The sequence below is a fragment of the Natator depressus genome, chromosome 6 (genome assembly GCF_965152275.1).
Source record: "Natator depressus isolate rNatDep1 chromosome 6, rNatDep2.hap1, whole genome shotgun sequence".
Taxonomy (NCBI): domain Eukaryota; kingdom Metazoa; phylum Chordata; order Testudines; family Cheloniidae; genus Natator; species Natator depressus.
The window spans coordinates 44,152,302-44,164,458 of NC_134239.1; the positions used below are offsets into that span (position 1 = coordinate 44,152,302).

At 38.0% G+C, this 12,157-nt stretch overlaps 1 protein-coding gene across 1 annotated transcript in view; it reads left to right on the forward strand.

Annotated features, from left to right (window-relative positions):
* LGR4 (leucine rich repeat containing G protein-coupled receptor 4) overlaps positions 1 to 6,262 on the forward strand; it is a 118,442-nt gene extending 112,180 nt beyond the window's left edge. Inside the window, exons 17-18 of the mRNA XM_074955165.1 lie at positions 151 to 231; positions 3,375 to 6,262. Coding sequence (XP_074811266.1) covers positions 151 to 231; positions 3,375 to 4,651 — 1,358 coding nt within the window. The 3' untranslated portion in view covers positions 4,652 to 6,262. The remainder of the gene's footprint in view (positions 1 to 150; positions 232 to 3,374) is intronic.
* The last annotated feature ends 5,895 nt before the right edge of the window (positions 6,263 to 12,157 follow it).

A 12,157-nucleotide genomic window follows, 5' to 3' on the forward strand; every position in this document is an offset into this window, starting at 1 on the left:
ATCCCCAGAGAAAGGAGTTAATTGCTTTATGATTTAAAAATACTTTCATGCTCAATTGGGTGGTTTTAAAAAAAAGTAGTATCTGGTTAAAAATATTAGAAAAAATCAAACTCATGCTACTTCGGGACTAAAATTCCTGCTTTTACTCAGCTACAGCAGATGCAGATGTTCCAAACACTGATGAGAATGAAGAACTGGGTCAGACAATTATTCATTGTACACCCACAACAGGTAATTAAAACAACCACTTTAGCTATACTCTGAACTTCTAGCCTTTCATTGTGCTTTTGCTGTCTATTAAATTATGTCTCTAATGCCTCATGGTCCCTGTGTATACACAGTCCTGCAGTGCTTGGGTGAAACTCCCACTGATGTCAGTGGTATCTTTTGGGTAAGTAAATACCACAGGATTTGGCCCAATTTAGCACTGTAGTAGAGGGAAAAGTCCATGTGCGGTTCCCAAGCTCAGTGCACACAGAGTCTTAACCTTTATATTTAGAGTTGACAGTATTTATTGTCCTTTAATGCTTTGGACCAACTCTCCACATTAGTAGTGCATCCGAACTGCTCCAACTATAAAGGGTTACAGTGCTTGTGGAGTTGCTGAAATTCTCTGATATTACAAAGAAACACCACAGACACAGACAGCTTCCATTGCTACTCTTCCTGCCCACCTATCTTCCTTCTCCATAGCTGCTATTCCTTCCTTGCCAGGTCACCCAGAAGGCTCAGACATACTACCGAGTAAGCCCCTGCCCACTGCAGACCTGCTGAGAACCATTGCACATTGTTCCAGCCAGCTAATATGGCTCCTGCCATGTACCTGCCACCTTCCCGTTCCCCTCCCATCCCCCTGCTTCCCTGCACAGAGGCGTACTGTCAAGGCAATTGCCACAAGATGGAGAGGGGCCTGCACCTATTTTATCTCTGCCTCTCATGGCAATATTTTGAATCCATTATTTGGATTCACCAGACTGGCTTTTGCCTTTTGTGCCAGCTTCTGTTTTCATATGTGGAGTGTTAGAGAGATTTCCTGGATCACAGGAAAAGCAGTTTATGATTATAGGGAAAAATTCATCATTGGTGTAGCTGCACTGAACTCAGCAGTTACATTAGGAATGAATTTAACCTGTGCTGCTTTCTGCTTGTTTGCTTTTAGATTATTAGGTTGCTCACAGGAATTCTAATTCATGTGCTCTGGTAAAAGCTTTACAGCCTTTAGCTCTCTCATTTTGCCCATGCTGGTGATGCTTCAGCTCTTTAAGGAGCTAAGCACAGCTACTTGTTTTTTAAGCTTACTGCATACCTCCAGCCCCCCCCAGCTCATAATCTCTTCCCAGTTCAAGATGTTGCTCTGATCTCGAGGACACCTGCCGTCTGTGTAAATTCAGAATCACTGTTCATACGCCAGGTCCACTCCTCACTTTGCCTCGCTGCAGAGAATAGATTGCCAGTCACTTAACTAATGGAGCCAGCAATAAGAAGCTTCAACAACTCCTCCCTCCCCACATTACCCATGTGCTTGCACTGAGACTGGGAAAAGGAAGACTTTTCCGTGGGGAATGAGAAGCATGAGGTGGCAGAGAAGGCAATGGATGAAGGTGGTTGAAGGCTGAAGGGGATTTTTTCTGTCTAAGTGGTAGAGATAGCTGCTAGCATATCCTACAGCTGTTAGAAAATGATTTGCAGTTTGGTTTTGGAAATATTGAATTCCCTTTCCGTAAACACTGTTTGTTCCCTTTTTATTTTCCTAAATAGAATGCAGTTTTTGCTTTAAAGTAGTATTCTGATTAACATTAGTATGTTCATGTGATAGGAAAAAAATATGGTTTGAAAATAATTATTCAGTGAGGAATCTACTACTTGGGAATGCCTGCAAGAAAGTGAAATTTGTCATCTGTTTTGGTTGGTCTATTAGCTAATGATCCAACTGTACCATTATGTAAACTGATTTTCCTTAATGCAGAAGAACATTTGTCTTGGCTATAAACTAGAGGCAAGATTAAATTCTACTGGGTTCTGAAACAGAGTTCAAAAAGGCAATTAAGACCTTGAGGGATTTATCACTGACCTTTTGATGGTTTTCCACAATAACTCTTTCACTCAGAGTTTGGAGTAGACTGTATCTACTGTGTGGTCCTGGGGCCATTTGTGGCCCTTGACGCTCTAAATTGGGGTTATCTTGTGCTGGCTGGATCAGCCTCCAGCAGCTTTTCACCAGCTCAAGATGGTAGCACCTTCTGCCCAGGCTCCTCCTTGCCCTAGAAGCCTCACTGCACGCAATGGCCACTGGCACGTGGCATAGAGCTGGGGCCGTCTGAGATTCCTCATATGCAAGAGGGATTGCCACTTACAACGTTTAGTATAGCTTTCAGTGCTTGGGACACAGCAAGGGCCAAGGCCTATCACAACGTTTTTGAGGACTCCCAAGAGTATTACTTTGCATATGTAGATATATAGGTAAATAAATAAATAGAGAGAGAGAGCATGCACATCTTATCATTGACTTTCAAAATGCATTAGATAGATTCATTAAATAACCTTCATGACATCCATGTGATCTCCTATAGGATTTCATCCGGAGGGGATTTAAGGGAGTGTGGGAGCAATGGTGCTGCTTAAGATCAATCCCTTTCTTGTGACAGATTTATGGTTTAAGTTGATTTATCTCTCATTTCTTCATCTCCATGGCAAAAAATGTAGAGTATAATTTTCTTCTGTGACTTCCCCAAGGTAACACAGTGTGTCACTGGCAGGGCTGAGAAGAGAAAACTTGTGGTGAAATCCTGCCCCTGTTTAAGTAAATAAATTGAGTTTGCAGGCTTTTTAGAAAAGTGTTTCCTTGTAACTTTTTTTTTTTTAAAGAAGAAACATTGACAACTTAAAGTAACCCAGAGCTATTCCAAAGGGACTGTTTGTGAACCGCATATTATGGGAACTTGGTTTTTGTTTTTTTTTTTAAAAAGGAGTGGGGCAAATTTTTCAGAATTAATTTGAACAGTAAAGTGTTTCTATTTCTTTGTACCAATGTGTTTATAAAAAGTATGGAGGTAAAAATAAAAGTTATTTAGGTGACCCTAATAAAAGCTCTGTTGAGTAGCAGAAAGACAATTAGGGTTTAATTAATTATTTTGTTTACACAAACTATTCCTGAATGACCATTCTTCCTAGTAATTATCTCTTTAGGCTTAATTAATTCGTAAATAGCTTCAGCAGCACAGTTTACTTTCAACTGACCTATTTAGGATTTCAGATGAGTGCTGTTATTCTAGAAATAATGAGTTCTGTGCTTGTAATAGTGCTTAATTATGCAAGATTTTCAATGCTATTTTATTTTTCTTATTCCCTTGTCCTTTTTGTTGTGTTTCTTCTAGGTGCTTTTAAGCCCTGTGAATATTTACTGGGAAGTTGGATGATTCGACTTACTGTCTGGTTTATTTTTTTGGTTGCCTTGTTCTTCAACCTGCTTGTCATGTTAACGATATTTGCATCTTGTACTCCATTGTCTTCCTCCAAACTGTTTATAGGCCTGATTTCTGTCTCTAATTTATTTATGGGCATCTATACCGGTATATTAACTTTCCTGGATGCGATCTCTTGGGGAAGATTTGCTGAATTTGGCATATGGTGGGAGACTGGCCGTGGTTGTAAAGTTGCTGGGTTTCTTGCAGTCTTTTCATCAGAAAGTGCCATTTTTTTCCTGATGTTGGCAGCTGTTGAACGAAGCTTCTCTGCAAAAGAGATAATTAAAAATGGGAAAAGCAATCACCTAAAACAATTCCAAATTGCTGCAATTTTTGCTTTCCTGTGTGCTATGGTAGCTGGATGCTTACCACTTTTCCATAAAGGGGAGTATTCAGCCTCACCCCTCTGCTTGCCCTTCCCCACTGGAGAAACACCTTCACTAGGGTTTACAGTAACTTTAGTGCTCCTAAACTCATTAGCATTTTTGCTAATGGCTATTATTTATACTAAACTTTACTGCAACTTGGAAAAAGAGGACCTCTCAGAAAACACACAATCCAGCATGATTAAGCATGTCGCTTGGCTAATCTTCACCAACTGCATCTTTTTCTGTCCTGTTGCATTTTTCTCATTTGCACCACTGATAACTGCAATCTCTATCAGCCCTGAAATAATGAAGTCTGTTACTCTAATATTTTTCCCATTACCTGCTTGTCTGAATCCAGTCCTGTACGTTTTTTTCAACCCAATGTTCAAGGAAGACTGGAAATTACTCAGACGGCGTATCACCAAAAAAAATGGAGCAGTGGCAATTGCTGTCAATACACAAGGTGGCTGTGTGACACAGGATTTCTACTATGACTGTGGCATGTATTCACATTTGCAGGGTAACCTTACTATGTGTGAATGTTGTGAATCACTTCTTTTATCCAAACCTGTACCATGCAAACACTTAATAAAATCACACAGTTGTCCTACACTGGCAGTGGTGCCTTGCCAACGGCCAGATGGGTATTGGTCAGACTGTGGCACGCAGTCTGCCCATTCTGATTATGCGGATGAGGACGACTCTTTTGTGTCGGACAGTTCAGACCAAGTGCAGGCCTGTGGTCGCGCATGTTTCTATCAAAGCAGAGGATTCCCTTTGGTTCGTTATGCCTACAATATACCAAGAATTAAAGACTGAAAGGCTTTGCTGTAAGCTGTTCTCATAAGGAAGAAGTACAATGTTTCATAGACCATACCTGTTCTGACCTTTCAACCAGGAAGCACTTTTGTAATCATTGTGTGGTGTCACTTGTAAAGAAGGGAAGTGGGCAGTAAATTTCTTGAGCCATACATTTGGGGGGGGGGGAGTTGCCAACTGTAAATAATTGGTAAACCAAAACTTGTAACCAATATTTTTATTCTTTCCAAGCAATAGTGGTTTCTTTTATACAGTTTTTATGTGCTAAAGGTCTGTTTCCATGTTGAACTCCCATTGTATTTTGCTTCTACTGTTGTGTGAGGCAAGTTCTGTCAATTTTTCTGGTTAAGCACAATATAAGGGACAGCTGTTAATATTAAGAAATAATTCTTAAATGTGATTTTCTATAATTAAGAAAAAATTGTTGCTAGCTTTGTATAGTATTTTCAGCATTAATCTCAGGATGACTTACTGCAGGGCCAAAAGAAGGGACTAAGTCTCCCATACAGAACTGTGAGAGCAATATAGGTATAACGTTTTTGTTTTTTATATTTCAAACTAAGATTTGATCTTAATAAGATAACTATTTTTATTTAAAAAAATCTTTTGTCATCCCTCAAGATCTGCAGACTGTATGAAATAAGAATATTAACAGTTGTCGGTAGAACTGAACATGGTTTTCAGAGGAGACACACTGCTTCAGGTGAAAACCATAGTACCATTCTTCAGTATTATGTAAGATCATACTACCAGAAGGAATTTCCATGGGCTAGACAGTGTATATCGTCAGTGCTGTCTGTGTGTGAGGTTAGCATGCTTATTTAGAAAGAAAGAGAGAGAGAGAGAGAGAAGCTAAAATATTTTCCAGCCCTATTCGCTGTTTGCAACAGTGCTTATACACACAATGATGTCTCTGATCATCTTGAGACTTTACCAGAAGGGGTGGCAATGAAAAGCAGTTTTCAGTATAGAAACTTCTGCATCTCTGCCAATTATTTTTCTCCGAGTAAAGTACAGTGTGGTGAGACGGACTAATTTTCATGTGAATTGGTAAATTACCGGTAATTTAAATTTTTTCTTAAGCATCTAAGCCCATGTATCGCTTAATTACCATCAATTATCCTTTTATCTGTACTTAGTTTGAAGTTTGATCAACATGAAGTTATGAATGCATGATCAAAGTAATTATAGAACTTTCTTGAACAATATGCTGAATCAATAGCAAATCCACTGCCGTACCAGTTACTCTGGAAATGTTCTTGTTAAGATTTAAGCTAGATTGCTGTTTTGAGAATTAAACTGTACATACTGTGCATATAATGAATTTTTATCTTTGTATTGTAAATTATTTGATAGAACACATGATGGGAAATATGGCTTCAGTTCATTTTGTTAATTAAAGCTACCTCCTAAACTATAGTGGCTGCCAGTAATTGTGGTTTATATACTTTTTTGCATTGTAAATAGACATGGTTGTACATTGTCACTGTAATAAAACAGAATCCTTGTATATCAAATCATGTAGTTTGTACAAAATATTGGGAGGGTTTCATTTACTGTATGCTGTAATTTTTGTAAGCCAAACTAATCAAGTAAAAACAAACAAAAGCAGAGAGAAGTAAACCATCCCAGAGTTTTAGCTTTCTTATAGTTATACTCATAAATATTTCATCTTAAGTTGGCATGGAGTGTCTCAGTAAAAGCAGATAAAGTGTACATGGATATTTCTAGAAATGACACTTCTTAAAAAATGCTTAAGATCTTGGAAATGTTCCAGATGCACAAAATCAGCATGGGAAATTATGCTCATAAATACGGTGTCAGATACAGTGCATTACATATGGTTGGAGTTTTGGAAAGAGATGTGCCAACAGAACAACAGAGTTGCCGGTTTAAATGTGAATTTATGAACTAAACTTAATGCTGTAGACTTGCAGTAAGTTAAAAAAGCCAAACACTTCTCTGGATGTTTACAAAGCACTCCTCATTGTGAAGTACAGAGTTTAAGCCCAAAGGTACCTGTACATTTTTAGTATGACTTGGAAGATCATCCAGATGCTAAATATTTTTTTTTAAAACCCATCATTTCATTGCCAAGATGCACTTTTTTTGAGGCACTATTATGTGAGAGATGCACAATCTGTTTAACATTCCTTCTGTTGGCAATGTAGCAGCAGTTAAATAACTGTTTGATGTATATGTAGCTACTTTCAGCTCTATTTGAAAAGAGGAAAATAAGTTTCAAATGGAAAAATACAGTCAGTAGGGAAAGAAAAACTATCAAGCTTCCAATAGGGCAGTGGTTCTCAAATTTTTGTACTAGTGACCCCTTTCACATAACAAACCTCTGAATGTGACCCCCCCCCCTTATACATTAAAAACACTTTTTTATAAATTTAACACCATGATAAATGCTGAGACAAAGCGGGGTTTGGCGTGGAGGCTGACAGCTCTCGACCCCCCATGTAATAACCTCGCGACCCCCTGAGGGTTCCAGACCCCCAGTTTGAGAACCTCTGAAATAGGGTATAGAGCAACAAAGTGTTTTTTTTTAAATCAGTCTTTATTAAATATTGATACCTTTCTTTAAAGTATTAGTAAAATTGTCAGATACTGTTCAGTTGATACGTTAATGTTTCCATTTTCAACCCTGGAAAATATTGGTTTGTAATGTGCTTGTTAATTGTGACTGTGACTTAATGGGTGCTTGTTAATTGTATTCCTCCCAGTTTCTTCCAAAGCTAGCCAACATGAGTTAGGTTCTTTCTACCATCAGATAGAAATAGAAGGGGGGTGGGTGGGTGGGTAATACAAGCAATAGTCCCCTGAAGCCACTTCCTTGAGAAAGAGGGCTGCAAAACTGAGCTGGGGCCCAACTCCACCAACACAAGATAAAGGTGGCAGGTGTGGGCTTGCACAGGAGAACTTGGAGAAATCCAGTTAAATGCTAGGAAAGGTCTGCCAACAATGTCCTATGCCTCACAAGTTAGTTGAAGTAGTAATCCTCAATGCTAGAACAACCACAAGGTAGGTAAAGGAAAAATCACCAACAAAGAATACAGCTGTCAGCATCCACCCTCCAAAAGTGTCATCTTGTGGCTCCCCTATCCCCCATAATGATATGAAGAGGTGAATATAATAAGGACACACAGGTGTCTTACATAGTTTTAGCGAGTAACTTTTTTTCAGTCAAGTAAAACTTTACGTACAGAATTAATGTTCACTGAAGGCTGAACCTCTTTTCTTCTGATAACAATAGTTTCCTGACTGCAGTTTTGAACTTAAAGTAATTGAAATCCTACGAAATTAAACCCTTCTTGGTTTCTGCAGGAAACAGAACAAACAGATCACCTGATTTTCTAACCCTTCCCGTTACTTTAAGACAGATGGAAACCATCCACACAGCAAGGATAAGGATGAGCTTTTTTCTAAATCCTGCCAAATACAAGCGCTGGAGAGAAGTCCCACAAAGAAAATGGAACCTAGCCTGCCAGAAAGAACTTACCCAATATGCGAGATGCAGGAAAACAATTGAGCCGGGCCATCTATCCATCGCATTCTATAGGTGTAGTGACACTACGAGAACTTTGGCTATTTTTCTTGTCTCCTGCTGGTGGGGGGTACCTTTGTTTAGACTGTCATAGGATACTGAAGACAGAAACTGCTAAATCTTTTATGTAATAAGGTCTCCACTTAGAAATAACTTTTTATGTTCACTTTTTAGTTAGTTTTATTTGTTTTAAAAAGAAATGTATTAAAAGGCACAAAAAATAGGCATTCCCATTTTGGATGCTTACTGAAATCAGCTACTTCAAATATTTTGGCAGTTTGCTGTTGTGCATGAGTGATCACCTGGGGTTTAAAATCTGTAATTGGGAGTCCATTCCTGCAGACTTCATGCAGTTATTCCTTCAATGGAAGTTTTACACAAGTAACGTCTGCAAGCCCATGCTTTTATAAGAACATTTAAAATATTAACATAGATCAAAAACAAAAATGGGGTTTTGTATTATGCTTTTAAAAAAAATTAAACTCAAACACTAGTTTAACCTGCAGAATTAAATCTATCATGTACAAATGTTGTTTTCTTAATCTGATGTAGGGCCATTTTTGCAGTTTAAGTGATGTACATTTTTCTACATAAAAGTCTCAAGTTGTCAATTACATCCCTTAAGTTTTCAGTTCAAGCTGCACCGTTCCAGCTGAATCTCCTGTGTTCAATTTTGTAATTATAAATAGGTTTTTCAAAATTGCACACAAATCCTTTTATGTCTAACTTCTTTCACTTTCTTTTGACTTTTATTGAACAGTTTTTTTACCAGCCTTCTGTTCTAATTTGCAGGCTAGTACTTTTTAATTAATCAAAACATGTCTAGTTTTCTTCAGAAGCTTATCCATATCTCAAATATCATACTCTCAATTTAATTATATATTGTTAATTATCTAGGTGCTTTTGCTCTCTTACTGCTAGCTTCCAAGTTTCGATTTCTTTTTTGGCTGGAGGTTTTTTTAGTCACTGTTATATACAGTAGAATCTTATTAATTTCCACTAAAGACTGGGACACCTGTTGCTAATGACTGAATTTTTTATACAATTAATTGAGAGAATGAAAAAAATTGAAAAGAGAAGATATTGCATCATATTGTTTTTTGTAAATTGTAGAGGCATTCACATACCATAACTTAGATATGGATGAGTTTGTTTTAATGTATTAAAGGTATTTTATAATATGAAATGAGAGGTAATAGATTTTGTAAATGAAGTATACTGCTGCATTTACTATAAAGTCTTTGTTTTGAGTTGGGGATAGAGCAGACTATCTTGTTTCTGGGTAGATAAGCAGAGTTCTACTATATCAAAATATGGTGTTTCATTGGGTTGCAAAGCCACAAGGCGCTACCTGCATTTTCCTCTGAAATGCTCAATCTAACCATCTGATCGGTTCTAAAAAAAGGAATCGTATTGTTAATTAGAGTTTTTACTCCAATTAGATGATCATTCAAGTGAAGACTTGTTGCAAAGGGGAAAAAGGGCCACAAGGTTGACTGATTGATAGTGACCTGTAAATAATGCTAAAAACAATGAGACTAATTTGGCATGAGCATATAGACTGAGGGTACATCTACATTGTAATAAAAGACCTGGGGCATGGCGACAACTGGGGGTCAGCCAACTTGGACTCAGACTGTGCAGCTAAAAATTTCAGCATAGACACTGGGGCTCGGGCTGGAGCCCACAAGGGGGGTGGCTCTCAGAGCCAGGATCCAGCCTAAGCCTGAATGCCTACACTGCAATTTTTAGCCCCGCAGCCCAAGTACAAGTCAATTGACCTGGGCTCTTAGACTTGGTGCCATGGTTCTTTTTTTACTGCAGTGTAGACGTACCCTCGGGGTGAAATCCTGACCCACTGAAGTCAATGGGTATGGATTTCACTCTGAATATTCCATACTGATTCCTTCAGAATTTTCCCACAGAAGAAAGAAATTCTCCCCATCTTTAGGCTACTCCCATTGCAGTGGAAAGAAGTTTTAAATATACCAGATATGAGGAGATGCTAAAACACGCTATAATTAAGGTCCCCAAAACTCCACAGCCTCTGAAAAAATATGACCAAAAAGAACTAAAAGCAGCCAATACATCTTCACAAAGGTAGACACTTGCAGGGTGGGCCCATCAGAGCCTGGTCTGCTTGGGTATGAGGCCAGGTGGCTTTCTCCCTGGCTCAAAGGACTGCTGTTCCTCCCTTTGCTGGAAACTCTGCAGATTTAAAGACCAAACACAATCTGTGGATTTGTCTGAGGGTGGTGAAAATGAACAGATTAGGCAGCATAATTTTACACCAAAATATATGGACAGTCAAAAAAATGGAATATATAGTATCTAAAATTTTTAGATGTGGTATTAAAAGAAGATTTTCAAGATATAGACATACTTCCTGGTATTGAGACTCTATGGAAAAAAAATATAAAATATGAATTTAATGTTTCCTTTTATTAGATACAGCTACGAATAAGTTGTCTACATTATTTTAATTTGATGCTGCTTCTGGTGAAATATGATGAACTATGATGATATCTTTTCCCTCCATTTTTGTTAACTTGCATGAGAATTCAGAAACAAGATTTTGGTGAATTGGGAAGTCTTTATATTTCTAGATTCTTCACATCAGACAGATCCATAGAAAGAAAATATGAATGCTATAACGTCTGAGTCTTGAAGTGGTATACAGAGAACATGTTTTTTTAATCTGCAAAATTGCACATTTAAATAAGGATTAATACATCTGAAACTCCGCCAAAAGAAATTTTTAGTCTAAATTGACTACTTCTGCTGTGTGTAAATCATCATGATCTTCTAGGAATGAGATTAATGCCTACTTATCCTATTTTTAAATTTTTATGCTATTAAGAGAATAAGAATATAATGTAAGGGTTTATTTTTTATAACAATCTAAATATCTTTATTATCATTCCAAATGTCAACATGGTAATAAATGCTGTTGTTCATAAATATTTAGTTGGCTTTTTTCCCCCTTTCTTCCCTTATTTATAGGAGGGTTTTTTTCTTAATTGTTATTTTGTGTACGATTATTTAGTAGCATATATTTTCTAGTATCTAATAAGGACTTTTTCAGTTTTTCTAGGGGTAATTTTAGGTAGTTGTAATTAAAAATTTGTAAATAGTTTTAAAAATAAGCAAGAGAAAAGATATGTAACTAATAAGTAGCCTGATCTTAGAGGGTTTGAGCCAAAGCCCACTAGTCAACAGAAAGACATAGCATAATCAAATCACCAAAAGAGATGTCTCCTTAGTGAATGCCTCCTGGAACAGGGATTTAGGGTATGTCTACATCACAGATGCAACAGCGCTGTAGTGCCTGAGTGTAGATACTTGATACAGCACAGAGAAGGGTTTTTCCATCACTGTAGTTAAACTATGCCCTCGGGAGGCAGAAGCTAGGTCAACAGAAGAATTCTAGCAGTGTCTGTACTGGGACTTGGGTCGACCTACCCATCTCTCTCCCAGGGTGTGAATTTTTCACACACCCAAGTGACGTACCTAGGTTGGACATGAGTTTTAGATGAAGACCAGGCCTTAAATTATCATTACAGCTACAAATATTTCAATGATGATTTCATACATTTCATAGAACTGCAGGCCAGAAGGAACCATTAGATGGTGACCTAAACCCAGAGGTAAGTGGGGGAGTGGGATACCGGGACGAAACACAAGGACAAGGAGGAGGGTACAAGACGGGAAGCCTCCTCATTCATACTGAGAAAGTAGGGCAATTGGCTAGTTATCTTAGGTGCATGAACATGAATGCAAGAAGCCTGGGAAACAAGCAGGAGGAATTGGAAGTCAAGGAACTATAAAGTGATTGGAATAACGGAAACTTGGTGGGGCAGTTCACATGACTGGAGCGCTGTCATGGATGGGTATAAACTGTTCAGGAAGAGCAGGTACGGGAGGAAAGGTGAAGGTGTCGCATTGTATGTAAAAGA